Below are 22,500 nucleotides of genomic sequence, written 5' to 3'. Positions count from 1 at the left end.
CATCTCTCCACCTCCAATTTGGTCTCCCTCTTCTCCTCGTTCCCTCCACCTCCGACACATATATTCTCTTGGTCAATCTTTCCTCACTCATTCTCTCCATGTGCCCGAACCATTTCAAAACACCATCTTCTGCTCTCTCAACCACGCTCTTTATATTTCCACACATCTCTCTTACCCTTACGTTACTTACTCGATCAAACCACCTCACACCACATATTGTCCTCAAACATTTCTTTCTCCCCACGTATTCCCTGCGTGTCGTAGGAGGCCACTAAAAGGGAAGGGAGCGGGGGGCTGGAAATCCTTCCCCCTCATTTTTTTTTTTTTTTGATTTTCCAAAAGAAGGAACAGAGAAGGGGGCCAGGTGAGGATATTCCCTCAAAGGTCCAGTCCTCTGTTCTTAACGCTACCTCGCTAATGCGGGAAATGGCGGATAGTATGAAAAAAAAAAAAAAAAAAAAAATATATATATATATATATATATATATATATATATATATATATATATATATATTCTTTTTCTTTTAAACTAATCTCCATTTCCCGCATTAGCGAGGTAGCGTTAAGAACAGAGGACTGGGTCTTTTTTGGAATATCCTCACCTTTCCCCCTCTGTTCCTTCTTTTGGGAAAATATATATATATATATATATATATATATATATATATATATATATATATATATATATATATATATATATATATATTGGAAAGGACCACAATTTTGCGCGTAATCAAGATATTCCTATTAGTCCACGGGGAAAATGAAACACGAAAAGTTCCCAAGTGCACTTTCGTGTAATAATCACATCATCAGGGGAGACACATGAGAGAAATATAACTATATGTATATATATATATACAGGGGTTGACGTGCTGTCAGTGGATTGAAGCAAGGCATGTGAAGCGTCTGGGGTAAACCATGGAAAGCTGTGTAGGTATGTATATTTGCGTGTGTGGACGTGTGTATGTACATGTGTATGGGGGGGGGGCCATTTCTTTCGTCTGTTTCCTTGCGCTACCTCGCAAACGCGGGAGACAGCGACAAAGTATAAAAAAAAAAAAAAAAAAAAATATATATATATATATATATATATATATATATATATATATATATATATATATATATATATATATTGGAAAGGATCACAATTTTGCTCGTGATCAAGATATTCCTATGAGTCCTCGGGGAGAATGAAACACGGAAAGTTCCCAAGTGCACTTTCGTGTAATAATCACATCGTTAGGAGAGACACAAGAGAGAAATATAACAGTCAGTTGATATACATCGAAGAGACGAAGGTTGTTGTGACCCTCACTATGTAGACGTATGTTGCGTCCCTCATATGTAGGCTGTGTTGACCTCAACATGTAGTACGTGTTTCGGACGCGCGTGCCTTGTGAAGCAACTGCAGCAATGGCCTCCTCCTCACCCCTCACCCCTGTGACTGTAGTTCCACAGTTGCCATCGTGTCTTTAAAATGAAGGATGGTGGGTGAGGGCCTAGCTCTCTCTCTCTCTCTCTCTCTCTCTCTCTCTCTCTCTCTCTCTCTCTCTCTCTCTCTTGCTTCCATACTGTCTAGCACCGAATTAGGTCGTAATGAAACCGGCCACTTTAATTGTCGTAAGTCAAAATGTAGTTGTTTCGTCTGTGTATAATAATCGTTATTATAATGCTATTTTTTTTTTCAAGACTGTGTAAATAAGTGAACGTGCTCATTTGGTTATTAACCACACGATGGTGTGGTCATAAGACACGGTGACCACTAGTGACCCCTATGACACACACACACACACGCGCGCGCACGATGGTAATATTACCACCCCACTTCACACACACACACACCGTGTAGGGTAGATGGGGTTTCCACGCCGTGCCCTTGGACTGTAGCAACGTTCAGGGGTCCCGAAAGCAAGCAGTGGTGAAGAACGTAAAAAAAACTGGCGGTGCCCATATGACGAGGGTCTGGTGGTGGTGGTGGTCGGGGAGGGCTCCGAAGGGGAGGGAGGCATGCCTCCTCCTCCTCCTCTTCCTCCTCCTCCTCCCCGTCCACCTCCCTCCCTCTTCCCCCATCCACTCACAGCGCAGGCGCTAGATTTCAACTCGCTAGTATATAGTGATCTGAGATGCGCCTCCGTTCTCCCTCCGTTATAAGAACATCATCATCTCATGGTTGGTGATGGAATAGTTTAATTTGACCTCAGGTCAATCACTCATTTCCCTCGTTCAAAAGGAGGTATTAAGATCCGAAGTTGAATTGCTAGTAATACGTGGCAATTATTGTCTCCATCACCCAAACCTCTCAAAACTACGTTGTATATATAAGTTATCGTGGCTGAACGTATAGGAACGCTATAGTTCCTACGAGTGATATACGTCACCGTCTCCAATAAACGTTATAATTCGGTATATTACCTCGTAAAATGTACTTCAGGGAATTCAGTCCCTGGCAACCCAGTCGAATCCATGTGACCTTCCAAAGTTACCAACAGCTGTCAGTGTACGTTGCCGTGCCGGAGGGGGAGGATGTTGGCGTAGCCAGCAGGCAGTCTGGCTACGGTTTGACGAGTCTCGTGTGTGTGTGTGTGCCGTGTTGTGGTGTCTGCTTATACATGTGTTTGTGCGCGTATGTATAAACAGTAAGTGAGGGTACCCGTCGTGCGCTCTTACCACCACCACCACCTCCCCTCAAAGCATTGTAGAAAGTGGGAAGCGTGAGGATTACACAAAACGTTCCCTGGTGAACAGAGTCAACGCGTCTGCACATTTGTCCCATTCGCAGCATGGAAGGTAAGTGAGCAAGGCCCCAGCCATGAGACACGAGTGTCGGAAGTCCCCTAATTTATATGTTACGTGGTCTGCAATCCTCCTAAGTAAGATCCTAGAGTCGATTGTACATTTTTTTTTCTTTAAGAGTCTATGAATGACTTTTATAAGTAAGGAAGGCCAGGGTATTGTTTTGTAACCCGGAACAAGACTTTAACTAGATCAGGTTATCCGGATGTGACGCTGCCAGGATCTTGTATGTAAGTACATTTCTACAGTGGAGTGTTGCTAGGTGGTATGTTTGTTTCCCCTCCAGTTCCTCTCACTGAAGAACATAACTGGTAGACGCATTGTCCCTAATATTGTTGCTTGCGTATTTTTCCAGATTTTTTTGATTTTACATTTAACGATAGACGTAGTTATATATATATATATATATATATATATATATATATATATATATATATATATATATATATATATATACTAGTTTTATTGTTCGTTTGAAACAAACCAGACTGGTTAGTACAAACTCTAACCCCTTATCATCTTCTTCCTCAAATTGATGATTTATGAATTGTTTGTTGGATTGTTTGATAGATTGCAGAAACTGTTAGTTTTGCGTCACAATCGTTAGATATGAAGGAATCCTCTGGCCTTGTCAGTGTCCGACATGGTCAAGACTACCGTGGAACCGGGCGATCCGAGCCGATATTCAGACCCTGTTATAATGCCGGAAGCAATTTGATAAGAGCCGTTGTTGTTTTGCCGTTACAATTTGTGTCCCATCCGAGCGTCGGACACGTTGGAATGCAAGAGGAACCATTTTGCATTTTGTTCTCCAGTAAGGCATTCACGTAGGTTGGTGGTTAAGGCGAAGCATTCACGTACGTAGGTGGTTGAGGCGAGGCATTCACGTAGGTAGGTGGTTGCGGCGAGGCATTCACTTAGATAGGTGGTTGAGGCGAGGCATTCACATAGATAGGTGGTTGAGGCGAGGCATCACGTAGATAGGTGCTTGAGGCGAGGCATTCACGTAGGTAGGTGGTTAAGGCGAGGCATTCACGTAGGCAGGTGCTTGAGGCGAGGCATTCACGTAGGTAGGTGGTTAAGGCGAGGCATTCACGTAGGTAAGTGGTTGAGGCAAGGCATTCACGTAGGCAGGTGCTTGAGGCGAGGCATTCACGTAGGTAGGTGGTTTAGAGGGGATGGAGGTCGTTCGCGTGTGTGTGTGTATGGCTTCTCAGCGCGTGGCGTTGAGGTAGTTACGCAGTTATGATGTAACGATAGATAGGTTCATAGTGAGAACGGGTCACCCATTGACCTGTAACGAGGTCATCAGAAAACGGGGGGTCGAGCTGGGGCATTTCAGTTGACACGGTGTTGTTCGTGTATGACCTTTAGGTCAAGTATGTGGTCCACTGTATGCCACTCCGGTCAGTCGGTAAAGCACACTCAGTTGGGGCAAGTGACTCTCGACTGATATTTAAGGGGATGCGAGGTGGGGGATGTGCTCCTCAAGTCACATATGTACGTCGGTGGAGGGTATATGTACGTTGGTGGAGGATATATGTACGTTGGTGGAGGGTATATGTACGTCGGTGGAGGGTATATGTACGTCGGTGGAGGGTATATGTACGTTGGTGGAGGGTATATGTACGTCGGTGGAGGGTATATGTACGTTGGTGGAGGGTATATGTACGTTGGTGGAGGGTATATGTACGTTGGAGGAGGGTATATGTACGTTGGAGGAGGGTATATGTACGTTGGAGGAGGGTATATGTACGTTGGTGGAGGGTATATTACGTTGGTGGAGGGTATATGTACGTTGGAGGAGGGTATATTTACGTTGGTAGGAGGTAAGAATTGTTCTTCATGGTGGTTGAGTCCGATGAACGGCATTGTTGAGATGTCCGTGTTAGAATTAGTGAGGTTTTATCATTGTTTTAGAGTTCTCGAATCCCCCCCCCCCCTTTTTTTTTTTTTTCCTTTTAACCTTGACTTGAGTTTCCAGCCATAGAGAATTTCCTTTCGTACCATGTATGCAGTTTTGACAATAAAGACATGTTGTTGTCTTATCTTCCAGGGGACTGCCGTATAATGGTTGTGCAGATGATGACTATTGGCGTGACCTCCTTTGACCTGACCCCTATCGAATCATCGTTCTTGGGGGAGGGAGGGGAAGGGTGGGGTTAAGGGTCACGGTGAGGTGTCAGACGCATAGCTTAGGTCAGGTAATCAGGGTCTAATTTGGCAGTTCTAGGGTGGAAGTGCTGCTCCGTTCAGTGAATCACAGGTGGTTTGGTAGACGAGCGAAGGGTTGCAGGAGTGGAAAGGCCAGGTTGGGATCTCAAAGGATAAATGAGGGTTTGTATACGTCGAGTTTTACGGGGGGAAAATAGACCAGCTTAGGTGACGTGAAGGCCGTGTTGGTCGAGACGATGTAGCATTCGTTGTGAACAAGCGATCTTACGGGTGGTTATGATGGTACGTAACTGATGTAGATAATGTGACCCTTCTTAATTCGAGGTCAGTCGCGAATATGTATATATAGAGAGAGAGAGAGAGTGGAGTTTAGCAGCAGAATTGAATCATTATTATTATTATCATTATTATTATTAACTATCATTATGGTTTCATATATATATATATATATATATATATATATATATATATATATATATATATATATATATACATATATAAACTTGAAGGTCGTCTAGCCGCTACTTACAAAAAGAATAAAGTTCCAAAGATTTGGTGAACTGCAGTTTGGTCATTAGCGTAAATGAGCACTCGAGGCGAGGACGGACAGCTGTTAAGCACGGCTGTTAAGCCGTTTCCTCTTGGCAATTGGGTCAGGCAAGTAGACTCGGGTTAGGACCCCCAGATAGGCACAACATTGTTAGTTTTATATCGAAATGGCATGAGAGAGGTTTGGGTGTGGCGAACTGTGGTGAAGTATGGCTTAGTAACCACCTCATTCGGGTACGTTCATATTAAGGGACACAGACGACTTGTTCATACGCTTCTTGTTGTAGAAATAAAAGAAAACAATAGAAAATGGGGCGCGCCCTTCTTTACGAAGTATTGATTTGAATCGACACAAAATTAGATTTTTTAAGAAATTTTGCAATACTGATGATGATAATAGTTATGATTGTAATATTAGTTATAATGATGATAAGTGATGATAATGATAATAGTGATATTGGTAATTTTAGCAATAATGATAATGATAATGCTAATAATAATGGTAATGGTAATAATGATAATTATAATAATAATAATAATTATAATTATAATAATGATAATTATAATGATAATGATAAAATAGTTATAATAATAATGATAATAATAATAATAATAATAATAATAATAATAATAATGGTAATGATAATGGCTAATGATAATGGCACAACATTAGTCAGAAGCCATGAACAAATGAAGGCATTACTACATGGGGAAAAGATAATTCCTATGTAAACGCCAAAGATTATCATGTCAACCCCTGCATGAGCTTGATCCATGCGCCTCGTGTCTATTTTACCTGCTGGACCTTGTTATACTCGACGGCATATCGTCATTTGTATATCGCATACCAACCCCAGGAAGTTCATTGTGCTTAGATATCTTGGTCGCCTTGTGTCTCCTGGTACGGCCCATCTGGGTTTGGCCTACATATACCAGGGAGTTTTGTACATTGGATGTCGTGCACGATATGTCTCAGGCATTGGATATTTTATGATTAACTTGTCTGCACCAAAAACGTCTGTAATGATTAGCTTGTCTGCACCAAAAACGTCTGTAATAAAGAATGCCTGGCCTAATTTTTTTTTTTTGAGACATATTGTGTGATTTTAGAGCATTTTTTAATAAAGTATATCTGGCTTAAGAGCCGGTATAGGGAGCAGTGGTTGCCTATTACGTGTGTAGTGAAACATATCTGGCATAAGAACATGTGAAGTAAAGTGTATCTGGTCCAAGAACGTATGTGATGAACTATGTCTGGCCCATGAACATTTGTATTTAAGTATGTCTGGCCCGTGAACATTTGTATTTAAGTATGTCTGGTCGAAGAGTGTGTGTGATAAAGTATGTCTAGACCATGAACATGTGTATTTTTTAAGTATGTCTAGCCGAAGAGTGTGTGTGTTAAAGTATGTCTGGCCCGTGAACATGTGTACTTAAGTATGCCCGGCCGAATTGTGTGTAAGTAATGAAATATGATAACCGGCTTAAGAACATATGCAGTGAAGCATGTCTGGGGTAAGAGCGTAAGTTCAGTATAGCATGTCTGGCCAAAGATCATGTATGATAAAGTATTGCCATCCTAACATCTCTAGTGATAAAGCGTGTCTGGCCTCAGAGTATATATATGTACTGAAGAATATGTGGCCCAAGATCATATTAGATAAAGCATGTTTGACTTAAGATTAAATGTAATCGAAGATGTGTAGCCTAAGAAAAAGTGTGGTGAAGCATTTCTGTGCCAAAAACCTTTGTGTCACGTACTTGCCGTCTGATGTAACTGTAATACCACTTATCTGTATGTAGTACCTGATATTCACGGTACATAGTGTACCTTCTTAGTCTGTGGTCATTTGTAATGTCAGAACCCGCGACAATATGTTTGAACATAAGAACTATAACGATTTTCATTCCTGCTGAGTAGTTGACATGGGCTAGGCGTGCATAGGATAGAATGAATGGGATCGGTGTGGTATCTGGGGGGGCGACGTGCTCTCAGTGGGCTAAACCAGGGCTTACGACGCTGGTGAATGCAAGGCCATATATTCTTAGACTCGCATCGGCTTAGGTTCAGATTTGTCGAGTGCGATGTAGAGATGAGTGTCATTAGTTTGCGAAATTTTCATATCGTAATTTTACGACTTCGAGAGTTATCGAAATATTTTGGAATGTATCGCCGTTAACTTGGATTATTATTATTATTATGATAATTATCATTATTGTTATTATTATTATTAATGTTGGTATTCAGTACCACACAGCTAGCCACGAATGGTTCTGTAATACATATGCCACACACTTACCTCAAGTACATCTGGTGTCCTACACATTGGCCTTATAACCTGTAATACCTACTCCTCAGGGACTACATACCTGGCCTTGGAACATCTTTAGAGCTTAGGTTCTTAGCCCATCTTACCATAGAGCACTTTAAAGCTACACACCTGATCATGCAACCTCTCTTGCACTGTACACCAACACCCGACTCTCTCTAACCATCACCTGGATTCTCATCCACTTGGGATAAACTTACTACATCGCTCCCCGCCACCGTCACCTCCTGCCACATGAGATCCCTTTTCCCCGAGTTTGTAGTCAGGCACTGCAAAGTCTCGACGAACCCGTGCCAGCTCGCACAGACCGCAGCAGAGAACAGCTCCGTTTCAGCTATTGTGAACATCATCATTAATCAGTAGACTGCCACCCCAATATTGTATAATGACCCTTTTTTCAGCAACCTCCTCTTTGTTGTGTTGTCCCGCTGTCCCTATTGTGTGCAGTTTTTTTCTGTATACTTGCAATTTTCGGCTGAAGTTAATTAATTCAGTAAACAGTTGATTGTGGCAGGAAACACAGACCAGATCACAGGGACGACGATGGTGTGCTGAAATGATCATGGTATGTCGGGAGGATGACTGAAGACAGACGGATGTACGGAAGACTCGTGTGTCAGAAGCGGATGCTGCAAGATGAGATTAAGAGACCGCGGAGATGGAAGGCTGGAGTTAAGGAGGCTTTGAGATCTTGGGGCTCGAACGTTCTGGAGGGTGAGAGGCGTGCACGGGATGGAATGAATTGGATCGGGGTGGTATGTACGGCAAAGTGCTGTCAGCGGGGGATGAACCAGGACACATTGAGGCGGTCCAGATATACCAAGGTGTGGTCCATAGGGCGAGTGTATGGACGAAAACCTCTGTGCCAATGAAGCCATTTTCAGTTTGTTCCTGACGCCGTTTGCGCTAAAACATGAAATATAGTGAGGTAAAGTAGATTATTATTATTATTATTTTTTTTTTTTTTTCAAACTATTCGCCATTTCCCGCGTTAGCGAGGTAGCGTTAAGAACAGAGGACTGGGCCATTGAGGGAATATCCTGACCTGGCCCCCTTCTCTGTTCCTTCTTTTGGAAAATTAAAAAAAATTGAGAGGGGAGGATTTCCAGCCCCCCACTCCCTCCCCTTTTAGTCGCCTTCTACGACACGCAGGGAATACGTGGGAAGTATTCTTTCTCCCCTATCCCCAGGGATATATATATATATATATATATATATATATACATACACACATATATATATATATATATATATATATTTTTATTATTTTTTTTATTATACTTTGTAATTATTATTATTATTATTATTATTATCATTATTATTATTATTAGGTGTGTGATGTCTCCATGGTTGTTTAATTTGTTTATGGATGGGGTTGTTAGGGAGGTGAATGCAAGAGTTTTGGAAAGAGGGGCAAGTATGAAGTCTGTTGTGGATGAGAGAGCTTGGGAAGTGAGTCAGTTGTTGTTCGCTGATGATACAGCGCTGGTGGATGATTCATGTGAGAAACTGCAGAAGCTGGTAACTGAGTTTGGTAAAGTGTGTGAAAGAAGAAAGTTAAGAGTAAATGTGAATAAGAGCAAGGTTATTAGGTACAGTAGGGTTGAGGGTCAAGTCACTTGGGAGGTGAGTTTGAATGTAGAAAAACTGGAGGAAGTAAAGTGTTTTAGATATCTGGGAGTGGATCTGGCAGCGGATGGAACAATGGAAGCGGAAGTGGATCATAGGGTGGGGGAGGGGGCGAAAATTCTGGGATCCCAGCCTTGAAGAATGTGTGGAAGTCGAGAACATTATCTTGGAAAGCAAAAATGGGTATATTTGAAGGAATAGTAGTTCCAACAATGTTGTATGGTTGCGAGGCGTGGGCTATGGATAGAGTTGTGCGCAGGAGGATGGATGTGCTGGAAATGAGATGTTTGAGGACAATGTGTGGTGTGAGGTGGTTTGATCGAGTAAGTAACGTAAGGGTAAGAGAGATGTGTGGAAATAAAAATAGCGTGGTTGAGAGAGCAGAAGATGGTGTTTTGAAATGGTTTGGGCACATGGAGAGAATGAGTGAGGAAAGATTGACCAAGAGGATATATGTGTCGGAGGTGGAGGGAACGAGGAGAAGTGGGAGACCAAATTGGAGGTGGAAAGATGGAGTGAAAAAGATTTTGTGTGATCGGGGCCTGAACATGCAGGAGGGTGAAAGGAGGGCAAGGAATAGAGTGAATTGGATCGATGTGGTATACCGGGGTTGACGTGCTGTCAGTGGATTGAATCAAGGCATGTGAAGCGTCTGGGGTAAACCATGGAAAGCTGTGTAGGTATGTATATTTGCGTGTGTGGACGTATGTATATACATGTGTATGGGGGTGGGTTGGGCCATTTCTTTCGTCTGTTTCCTTGCGCTACCTCGCAAACGCGGGAGACAGCAACAAAGCAAAAAAAAAAAAAAATTATTATTAATATTATTATTATTATTATTATTATTACATACTCGTCACGTGATCCACGGTCGACCTAGTGTGTGATGTGACCAGGTGGTGGTGGCGCCCGGCAGCAGCAGCAGCCTCAAACCTCACGTACAGACAGTTGGCTGGCCCTCTACTGGTCACGTCCTGCACCAGCGGCGGCGGCCACACCATTGCCTCGCTCCTCCAGGATCTGGGTTACTGCTGCCGTAGCCTACCGTGGGGGACCGGGGGAAAGGGGCGTCTCTCGTCGTATATTTAGGGCTGCCGGGTGTGCCCCGAGGTCCTGTCTTGTGTGTAGGCTGCCGACGGTACACACACACACACACACGCATATATATATATATATATATATATATATATATATATATATATATATATATATATATATCCATGGTTGTTTAATTTGTTTATGGATGGGGTTGTTAGGGAGGTGAATGCAAGAGTTTTGGAAAGAGGGGGTGGGTTGGGCCATTTCTTTCGTCTGTTTCCTTGCGCTACCTCGCAAACGCGGGAGACAGCGGCAAAAAAAAAAAAAAAAAAAAAATATATATATATATATATATATATATATATATATATATATATATATATATATATAGGTTTGTAGCCCAGGGTACAGTATGTTAGAGTTGGCCAGCGGTACACTTTTAGCCTGTTTTCTTGTACACTTCCTCTCACTACATTTAAAGGCCTACCTCACGGTACACTTGTGGGTCTACCGTACCGCACACTGATAGGACTAACGCATGGTACACTTTACAAGGTCTGTCTCGAGGTACACTTACAGGTTCTACCTCATGGTACACTGACAGGGTCTTCCTCGAGGGCTACATCAAGGTAAACTTACAGAGCCTGCCTCAAGGTACACTTAACAGGGGTACCTCAAGGTACACTTAACAGGGGTACCTCAAGGTACACTTAACAGGGGTACCTCAAGGTACACCTAACAGGGGTACCTCAAGGTACACTTAATAGGACTGCCTCAAGTTGCACTTAATAGGGCTACTACCTGAAGTTTATACCTGAAGGTACACTTATGAGACTAACTCATGGTGCACTTAAAGGATTACCTGATGGTCCACTTTATAGGGTTGGCTAGAGCGTAAAATCCGTACAGTGGCCTCTGTTATTTTAAATAATTAACAATTATACTCGTACTTTTTTATACAAATATTAAAGAAATGGCTAATTGTTCTATTGGCTTGGTCATTGTTTACAGTTAATTTATTGTATAAACTGATTTTCGTATTTGTACCTGAATTTTACGGCGGACTTAGATATATACAAATAATAATGTTTGCTCTACATTAGCTGGCCGACATATTGGTCGTGGAAAAGCAGATATCTATTGCCTATATTTTTTTTGCCTGATTTTACTCATGACTAAAGACAACGGGGATGGAAGATGGAGCAGGTTGTAAATGTGGGAGGTGTTCAGATATCTCGATCTGGGCTGAAACTGCCGTAGGATATCGAGGGGGGGGGGGGAGGGTTGGTATATGTATATGCATAGGAAGGATCTTGTGTGGGCAACGCTGATGACGTCAGGCGCGCGGCCATAACCGTCCTTACCCCCCCCCCCCCCCTCCGTCACCTCCCTGTGAGGGAAGGAGGAAGAGGCCTCCAATCCCCCGTTTCCTCCCCTCCAAAGCCGAATGTATATGATATATATATTTATACATTATACACATGCGGTTAGCGTCGGGAGTGGGGGAAATATATCATCATTGGCAGCGGTCGACAGGGAGTACAGTGTAGTCTGGCCGAAGGATCAACCATGTCTTCAGAGAAGTCGGAACTCTTTCCCCTCCTACTGATGGTAGCGCAGACTTGAAGATGCGGGAGCCCCGTGAAAGGGACCCCTAGGTTTTATATATATATATATATATATATATATATATATATATATATATATATATATATATATTTTTTTTTTTTTTTGCTTTGTCGCTGTCTCCCGCGTTTGCGAGGTAGCGCAAGGAAACAGACGAAAGAAATGGCCCAACCCACCCCCATACACATGTATATACATACGTCCACACACACAAATATACATACCTACACAGCTTTCCATGGTTTACCCCAGACGCTTCACATGCCCCGATTCAATCCACTGACAGCACGTCAACCCCGGTATACCACATCGCTCCAATTCACTCTATTCCTTGCCCTCCTTTCACCCTCCTGCATGTTCAGGCCCCGATCACACAAAATCTTTTTCACTCCATCTTTCCACCTCCAATTTGGTCTCCCTCTTCTCCTCGTTCCCTCCACCTCCGACACATATATCCTCTTGGTCAATCTTTCCTCACTCATTCTCTCCATGTGCCCAAACCATTTCAAAACACCCTCTTCTGCTCTCTCAACCACGCTCTTTTTATTTCCACACATCTCTCTTACCCTTACATTACTTACTCGATCAAACCACCTCACACCACACATTGTCCTCAAACATCTCATTTCCAGCACATCCATCCTCCTGCGCACAACCCTATCCATAGCCCACGCCTCGCAACCATACAACATTGTTGGAACCACTATTCCTTCAAACATACCCATTTTTGCTTTCCGAGATAATGTTCTCGACTTCCACACATTCTTCAAGGCTCCCAGAATTTTCGCCCCCTCCCCCACCCTATGATCCACTTCCGCTTCCATGGTTCCATCCGCTGCCAGATCCACTCCCAGATATCTAAAACGCTTCACTTCCTCCAGTTTTTCTCCATTCAAACTCACCTCCCAATTGACTTGACCCTCAACCCTACTGTACCTAATAACCTTGCTCTTATTCACATTTACTCTTAACTTTCTTCTTTCACACACTTTACCAAACTCAGTCACCAGCTTCTGCAGTTTCTCACATGAATCAGCCACCAGCGCTGTATCATCAGCGAACAACAACTGACTCACTTCCCAAACTCTCTCATCCCCAACAGACTTCATACTTGCCCCTCTTTCCAAAACTCTTGCATTCACCTCCCTAACAACCCCATCCATAAACAAATTAAACAACCATGGAGACATCACACACCCCTGCCGCAAACCTACATTCACTGAGAACCAATCACTTTCCTCTCTTCCTACACGTACACATGCCTTACATCCTCGATAAAAACTTTTCACTGCTTCTAACTTATATATATATATATATATATATATATATATATATATATATATATATATATTATCCCTGGGGATAGGGGAGAAAGAGTACTTCCCACGTATTCCCTGCGTGTCGTAGAAGGCGACTAAAAGGGGAGGGAGCGGGGGGCTGGAAATCCCCCCCTTCCGTTTTACTTTTTCCAAAAGAAGGAATAGAGAAGGGGGTCAAGTGAGGATATTCCCTCTGAGGCTCAGTCCTCTGTTCTTAACGCTACCTCGCTAACGCGGGAAATGGCGAATATGTATGAAAAAAAAGAAGTTATATATATATATATATATATATATATATATATATATATATATATATATATATATATATATATATATATACACATAGTACCGGACCGCATGTAATTAGTCATCTTCGGCTAGGCTGTGTCGTCACCAGTGAGCGGAAACACAAGAGTGTAGCGTCTTCGAGGACACACACACACCTCTCGCCCCGATTATGGATCCCGCCTTACCGCGATCCCGCTTGGAGGGCAACCTCAGAGCTCCAGAAGAGATCCATAAAAGGGGTGGGTATAGGGGGAAGGTTGGGTTAACACTAGGGTTATATAACAGTATAATGGAGGTGACAAACACGGACAGAAGTGCAATGTTAACCTCCCCAGTCTTAAACACACGGCATTTCCTGGTGTATGTGTGTGTGTGTGTGTGTGGTTGAGGTGGGAGGGAGTAGAGGTGAGTCGGTGAGCACAGTGGCGTTAAGGTGGTTGGTGCAGTGGTGGCCTGACGCCACATAGGTGTCATTTAGGTCAATACACCACCTGTGTCGTGTCAGGTGGTTTGAGGCACCAGGGCCGAGCTGAGTCACCGTGAGGTCGCGACCTCAGGAGGTCACGCGCGCCGGCACGCCCCCCCCCCTGCCGTGCTATGGGCACAGAGAACATCGCAAGGTCACCCTTCCGGCAGTTGTGGTGGTGGTGGTGGTTGGTGCGTTGTTTGACCAGCTTACACACCGATCCCTCCCCTCTCTCTCTCTCTCTCTCTCTCTCTCTCTCTCTCTCTCTCTCTCTCTCTCTCTCTCTCTCTCTCTCTCTCTGTGCCCAGGGGTAAGGGCTGAGCACTCACAGGGCGGGGGGCACTCAAAGGGGGAGGGGGGGCGCTTCTGCTGCTTGCCTCCCTCCCTCCCTCTCTCCGCGGGTTATCCACACGCGAGAGGCAGGGTATCGCCACGGGACGTGCGACGATGCAGCCGGGGGGACTTGTGTGTGTGTGTGTGTGTGTGTGTGGGTTGTATGGGCGGGTGGTGGTCGGTCAGTCGCTCTCCCTCCTTTGACGTGACTCGAATCATCATTAGGTCTGAGGGTCGTGCCGCCGTGTTCAAGGGGTCGTTCCGATACGTTCCAGGGTCGTGCCGTTGTGTTCAAGGCTTGGATCGTCGTGGTCAAGGCTCAGACTGTCGTGTTCAGGGTTCGAGCGATCGTGTTCAAGGCTCGGACCGTTGTATTCAAAGGCTCGGGCCGTCGTGTTCAAATGCTCGGACCGTCGTGTTCAAGGCTCGGACCGTTGTATTCAAAGGCTCGGGCCGTCGTGTTCAAATGCTCGGACCGTCGTGCTCAAGGCTCGGACCATCGTATTAAGGCTCGAACCATCGTATTAAGGCTCGGGCCGTCGTGTTCGACTGTCGTGCTCCGCTGGGTAAGGTCCGGGCGGCTTTCTTCTGCCTGTGTTTTGGTCAGTCCGAACATTATGAACCACCTGAGTGTCCGTGGTTCTCCTGCAGTGCTGTACCTCACATCCGGGACGCTGTTTTCTTTAGGACGAAGAGGAAGAGATCAGTACCCCTCTCCTGCCCGGGTCTGGTCCAGCGGGTACAGGTCAGGGGTCAAGTGCCCGTCGTGGGGGTTATGACCCCATCTCCAGTGGTCTGGGCTTAATATGGAGTTTACTCGTTGCTGAACACGACGTGGTCGTGGCCTGAAATGGCTGGTGGACTGGTGGGGTATCTTGTGTACAGCTTGTGTACTGGCGGGGTTTGTGTACAGGTGGGGAGTATATTGTGTACTGGTGGGGGTATATTGTGCGGGGTTTGTGTACTGGTGGGGAGTATATTATGTTGGGTTTGTGTACTGGTGGGGGTATAATATGTGGGGTTTGTGTACTGGTTGGGTTTATTGTGTAGGGTATGTGTACTGGTGGGGGTATATTGTGTGGGGTATGTGTACTGGTTGGGATTTATTGTGTAGGGTATGTGTACTGGTGGGGGTATATCGTGTAGGGTATGTGTACTGGTGGGGGTATATCGTGTAGGGTATGTGTACTGGTGGGGATATATTGTGTAGGGTTTGTGTACTGGTGGGGTATATTGTGAAGGGTATGTGTACTGGTGGGGGTATATTGTGTAGGGTTTGTGTACTGGTGGGGGGTATATTGTGCGGGGTATGTGTACTGATGGGGGGGTATATTGTGCGGGTATGTGTACTGGTGGGGGGGGGGGTATATTGTGCGGGATATGTGTACTGGTGGGGGGGTATATTGTGTAGGGTATGTGTACTGGTGGGGGGGTATATTGTGTAGGGTATGTGTACTGGTGGGGGGGTATATTGTGTAGGGTATGTGTACTGGTGGGGGGGTATATTGTGTAGGGTATGTGTACTGGTCGGGGTATATTGTGCAGGGTTGATGCACTGGGTGAAGAAGGCCGACCACGTTGGAGCGCCGTGGCCTCACCCTGTGTACTGCCTTCACGACTGGACAGACACCGAATCAGGAGACACCAGTTACAATGCGCAGTCCCATCGGTGACTGGTTGTGACTGGCGGTTGTGGTAAGGCGCGCATGTGCGCTCACATCTTCCACACACACACACACACACACACACACACACACACAGGTGTGACTTGCTGTAACCACACACACACACACACACACACACACACACACACACACGTTATTTCATGCCAATCATTACGGAAAACGGGTGGTTAACAGGATCCCGGCTTGACGCAAGCCTGCTTCTGTTACGGGGGAGTTTTGCATGCGTTACAGGCTGTGCATGACGTCACGTCACGGAGGCATGAGCGGAGGTTACGGGACGTCCGGATTTTACAGCTCTTCCGTGGTTACAGCGAGTCGCACGTGTGTGTGTGTGTGTGTGTGTGTGTGTGTGTGTGTGTGTGTGTGTGTGTGTGTGTGTGGTTACAGCAAGTCACACCTGTATGTGTGTGTGTGTGGTTACAGCGAGTCGCACGTGTGTGTGTGTGTGTGTGTGTGTGTGTGTGTGTGTGTGTGTGTGTGTGTGGTTACAGCAAGTCACACCTGTATGTGTGTGTGTGTGTGTGGTTACAGCGAGTCGCACGTGTGTGTGTTTGTGTGTGTTTGTGTGTGTGTGTGTGTGTGTGTGTGTGTGTGTGTGTGTTTGTGTGTGTGTGTGGTTACAGCAAGTCACACCTGTGTGTGTGTGTGTGTGTGTGTGGTTACAGCGAGGGTACAGGGGTGTTAGAGGAATGACATGTTGGCTGCTTGGTATTACAGGCTACAGTGGGATTGTTCGTGTTGTCTGGTTGACTGTAGATTCACTGTAGGTTCTTATCGACAATTACATGGGACTCCTTTTTTTTTAATAAGGGGGCCGCTCGTGGATGGGTTAGAAGTCATTGTGATAATCTGTGGTAAGAAAGAGAGAGAGAGAGAGAGAGAGAGAGAGAGAGAGAGAGAGAGAGAGAGAGAGAGAGAGAGAGAGAGAGAGAGAGCGGTAGAGTGCCTGTAGAGACCTGTACGGTGGTAGGGAAGGACCTGTAGAATGTCTGCATGATGGCAGGTAGAGACCTGTAGATTACGTGAATGGTCGTAGATAAAGACCTGTAGATTATCTGAATAATGGTAGGTAGGTGGTAGATGTAAGGTAGAGACCTGTAGATTACGTGAATGGTGATAGATAAAGACCTGTAGATTACCTGAATGGTGGTAGGTAGGTGGTAGATGTAAGGTAGAGACCTTTAGATTACGTGAATGGTGGTAGTTAAAGACCTGTAGATTACCTTGATGATGGTAGGTAGATGGTAGATGTAAGGTAGAGACCTGTAGATTACCTGAATGATGGTAGGTAGATGGTAGATAGAATTACCTTGGACTGGTTTCACACCTGTTTGTGTGTGTACAGTGAAGTCTATACCTGGCAGGTTGGGTTAGGTTAGGTGGGTAGTTTATTTGACCTTTGAACCCGTGGAGTGCCAAGGTCGTAATTAGGCTACCCACGTCAACATCTTCACATGATCATTCCAAGACCTTAAACGTAAGATCTTGATCCATTGGAATGACCCTTCCTGAGAACGCTGTCTTTCTAGGCACCATTAACCCATAAAAAAAAAAAAAGAGAAATAATCTCGAAATTTGAGATATTCCAAGATAATTTCCAGGCGGCCATATGAATATACCTAACCTACCTCACCTCACACCTCACACTACGTGATGTGAAATGGCGCCTCCACCTCCTCCTCCTTCTTCCCTCATGACACCACCGTCTGGGATATTAGCCACCTCCACAACACGGATGGGTTCCCTCGCTTCGAGTGCCGACACCGTCTTCCTTCCCTCTTTTTCTCTGTTTTTTTCTGAGTCAATTATTTAATTGTCTTGGTCGTTACTTGCTGTTGATTGCAAAGTGCGTGGCCGGCGTCTTGGGCCAGGTGATCCGGTGGACTACGGGATCGGGTGGCCTAACGATAGATGGGGGGGAGGGGGGTCACTCGTTGTTGACGTCATAAGCGAGGGGGGGAGGGAGGGGGGGAGGGGAAGGAAAAGAAGTGGTACGTCTTCAAAGGGCTTCCTTTATTTCATTCATTCATACCATACTTCCTTCATTTCTTTCTTTCCTTTCTTGTGTCTTTCTTCCTTCATCCATAGTTTCATTCATTTATTCCTTTCCCTTTTGTGCCGTCGTTTCTTCCTTGATCCATAGTTTGCTTCCTTCCTTCCTTCACTCATGCATGCCATCCTTCTTTCATTCATTCATGCCATTCTTCATTCATTCCTTTCTACCCTTTTCGTCCTTTACGTGTGTCTTCCTTTCTTCCTTCATCCATAGCTTCATTCATTCATTCTTTACCCTTGTGCCCCCAATTCTTCCTTTGCCCATTGTTTCCCCCCCGCATTCCTTCCTTCATTCCTTCCTTCATGTCCTCCTCCTCCTCCTCCTCCTCCTTCATCAGCTGAAGTCAAGCAATACTGAAATACTTATGAACGCTCTTGACCAGACACTTGAGGAAACAGACGCTTCTCTTTCCCTTTCTGCTTCCCGGGGAGTTGGAGAGGGTCGTAGTTAAGGGAGTGTACTTAACTTACGAGTGTTTACGAGTTTGCCCAGAAGGCAGGGCTAGCGCGGAGTGCGCACCGCTGCAGAGTAGAGAGTTGTCAAGTACAGTTCGTGTGAGTTATGTGATGTTGTTTTGTGGTGTTATGCAGGAGGTGTAGGGAGGGAACTGTACATGTCATGGCAGGGTTCAGGGGTTTCTGTATTGCTGTATTTATTAGAACGTAGGCGTAGTTTTGCATGATAAGAGGGATTGCAGGAGAGGTGGGATTTGGGGTTTAAGGGAGAGATGCGAGGGATTACAGGGAGAGATATGGTGGGTGATTACAGGGAGGGACGTGATAAGGATTACAGAAAGATGCATGATAAGGATTACAGAAAGATGCATGATAAGGATTACAGAAAGATGCATGGTAAGGATTACAGAAAGATGCATGGTAAGGATTACAGGGAGGTACATGGTATGGGATACGGGAAGAGGCATAGTCCAGGATTTTAGGATATACATCGGTGGGAGATTACAGAGAGCTTTGATGTGGGATTACAGGGAGACTGGACTAGGGGATTACAAGAGGAAATATGGTAGGGATTACAGGGCGAAACATATAGGCGATTTTGAGGTGTGATGGGGATTAAAGGGAGAGACATGGTGGAGATTGCACAAGATACGATAGGGATTACAAGGAAATACAGGGACTACAGGAAGAGACTTGTGGGAAATTGAGAAAAGATAGCGATTAAAGGAAGGGATTTAGGGATTAGAGGAAGCCTTGGAGGGGATTATATGATAAATGGTGGAGATTACGTATATACTTTGATGGAAATTCCTTGGTAGTGGAAGGGATTACGGGAAATGCCCTGGTGGGGTTGGGGGGAGGTTTGCTCCTCCATCATACAGGGAGCAGACACCACTAATTACACGCAGCAGACACCCTTCCCCCACACACACACACTACCCCACCTCACCCACCTATGGTTCTGTTCCTCGTCCCTGTTGTCCATAACATATACCGACATATGTGGATTGGTGTGCGTTTGCGTCCGTGTTTGTATTCATCCATGTGTGTGCACAGTGTGTGTGTGTGTGTGTGTGTGTGTGTGTGTGTGTTCATGCCCTTCGTGGGCCGTTCTTTCCATGAGGAACGTCGGGCACTTGCATGAAGACGTGGAAAGCCTCTAGTGTCAACAGAAGACTTCGCAGAGACGAAGAACAACATTGAAAGGGATCATTCGAATGTTTACGTTTGGCGGACGTGTGTATCTCTCTCTCTCTCTCTCTCTCTCTCTCTCTCTCTCTCTCTCTCTCTCTCTCTCTCTCTCTCTCTCTCTCTCTCGTCTCCCTTATTCCCCCGAGCTTGGATCATTCTCCTCAGCTGCGTCACCTCAAAGAATTTGGACGGTCCTTGGTGGGGTGCCAGATCCTCAACTCTTGAGTCCTATTTTCCCCTTCAGACTGCGTAGCGGCCTTCCAAAGAACGTACCAGCCAGATGTGTTACCTGATAGGGTAAAAATATTCATCCAATTACGGCCGGGCAGTTTTCCAGGATAATAAACGATTATCGGGAGGGGGGAGATCTCTTTATTGAGGAAGTGGTTGGTTGGGTGGTGAATGTGGCAGGACGTCTTCCACCACCACCACCATTACCTTGGCCTTGGACGCGTCCCACGGTCAGCGTTCATTGTTAGTCAAGGCTGGAGGGCGAGACAGGAATGCTGGAAGACGCGTTGGGAAGGTGGGACTGTTGGGAAGTTGCGCATGGAAAGGCGAGGTAGCTGGGAGGTGCCCCTGGAAATGTAGATTGCTGGAAGGCGTCCCTAGAACAGAGGATTACTGGAAGGCGTCCTAAGCAGATAAGATTGTCGAGGACTTCCCTAATAAAGTAGGATTGCTGGAAAGTAGGATTGCTGGAAGGCAGGATTGCTGGAAGGTAGGATGGTTGGAAGGCAGGATTGCTGGAAGGTAGGATGGTTGGAAGGCAGGATTGCTGGAAGGTAGGATGGTTGGAAGGCAGGATTGCTGGAAGGTAGGATTGCTGGAAGGTAGGATTGCTGGAAGGTGCGCCTGGGAAGTTAGGAAAGCTAAAAGACGTCCTTAGGAAGGTAGGATTGCTAGATGATCCTGGTTAGGTACGAATGTTGGAGGACATTCCTGGAAGGGTAGGATTGCTGGAAAACGTTCCTGGAAAGGTCAAATTGCTGGAAGACGGCCCTGGGAACGTATGATCGCTGGAAGACTTGTGAAAAACAGTCAGCAGAAGGAAAGGTTCAAGAGTGGGTCAAGATGGCTCCATGAAACAGAAGATCGACTCGTGTGTGGATGGTGGACACCTCCTCATCTTTATTCCAGGACTTTCAGTTTTGATTTTATTTCGTTGTTTTCATGGAATATCCTCCCGTGTGAGTAGAGGGATGACTGGAGTCCCTTGGTATGGGGAGGTGTTAGGGAGGGTGACGCGACCCTTATGTAAGGGCAGACGTTACATAAAGTGGGGGAGAACCCGTCATTTACATACACCAGGAGGTGGAGCGTCGGCCGGTGTTCTGTGTAGTGGGACTGGGGAGCTTGTGTGTTGCCATACGCCGATGCTCTTGTGTTCTGCTGTGTACGTACGTACTTCGCTCTACTGACGTAGTTACTGCTACACTATACTGCTATACTGCTATACGTGTCGCAACACTGCTAAATGCATTGCGACACTATGTTGCTGTGCGTATTGCAACTCTGAACTGCTAAAGGCACTACAACACCATACTGCTGTACGTATTTACAATATTTTACTGCTATACGTATTGCAACGCCACACTGCCAAGTGTATTGCAACACTATACTGCTATACATACTGCAACACTGTACTACTATACATACAACACTATACTGCTATACATACTCCAACACTATACTGCTACACGATCTGCAAACTCCATGCTGCAACACCGTATTGCTATACAATTTGCAACACCATACTGCTGTACAATCTGCAAGACTATACTGCTATACAATCTGCAAGACTATACTGCTATACAATCTGCAACACTATACTGCTATACAATCTGCAACACTATACTGCTATACAATCTGCAACACTATACTGCTATACAATCTGCAACACTATACTGCTATACAATCTGCAACACTATACTGCTATACAATCTGCAACACTATACTGCTATACAATCTGCAACACTATACTGCTATACACGTGTAAAGGTTCAATCTAAATTCTTTCTCCAAAAAATCTACTTTTTAGGCTTCCTTATCTGGACATTAATTTGACCACTGGACAGATGGATATCACCAAGATAATCTTCGTCCATTTGAACCAGTGTATCTATATCTAGTGTGGATACTAGTAGCTACGGATTGACTGTAGATATAGATACTTAGTGATGGATTGTAGAGCTATATTGTACCGGGAGGAATATTCAGGATTACAGTGTACTGGGAGGAATATTCAGGATTACAGTGTACTGGGAGGAATATTCAAGACTATATAGCTGCAGTGTACTGGGAGGAATATTCAGGATTACAGTGTACTGGGAGGAATATTCAAGACTGTAGCTGCAGTGTACTGGGAGGAATATTCAGGATTACAGTGTACTGGGAGGAATATTCAAGACTATGTAGCTGCAGTGTACTGGGAGGAATATTCAAGACTATGTAGCTGCAGTGTACTGGGAGGAATATTCAGGATTACAGTGTACTGGGAGGAATATTCAAGACTATATAGCTGCCGTGTACTGGGAGGAATATTCAGGATTACAGTGTACTGG

The 22,500-nt window shown here is 45.0% G+C and overlaps 1 protein-coding gene across 2 annotated transcripts in view; it reads left to right on the top strand.

The window, feature by feature from the left end:
• LOC139755104 (uncharacterized) overlaps positions 1–22,500 on the top strand; it is a 607,993-nt gene that overhangs the window by 288,430 nt on the left and 297,063 nt on the right. Inside the window, exon 1 of one of the 2 annotated variants that reach the window (XM_071673236.1) lies at positions 2,501–2,790. The exons of the other annotated variant lie outside the window; for it this stretch is intronic. Within the exon in view, the coding sequence (XP_071529337.1) occupies positions 2,784–2,790 (7 nt within the window). The 5' untranslated portion in view covers positions 2,501–2,783. Of the gene's footprint in view, positions 1–2,500; positions 2,791–22,500 lie in introns of those variants that run through there. 2 annotated transcript variants of the gene reach the window in all.

Source organism: Panulirus ornatus, chromosome 18 (assembly GCF_036320965.1).
Source record: "Panulirus ornatus isolate Po-2019 chromosome 18, ASM3632096v1, whole genome shotgun sequence".
Lineage (NCBI taxonomy): Eukaryota > Metazoa > Arthropoda > Malacostraca > Decapoda > Palinuridae > Panulirus > Panulirus ornatus.
Note: the sequence above shows the minus strand (reverse complement) of the source record. Positions and strands in the feature narration are given on the sequence as shown.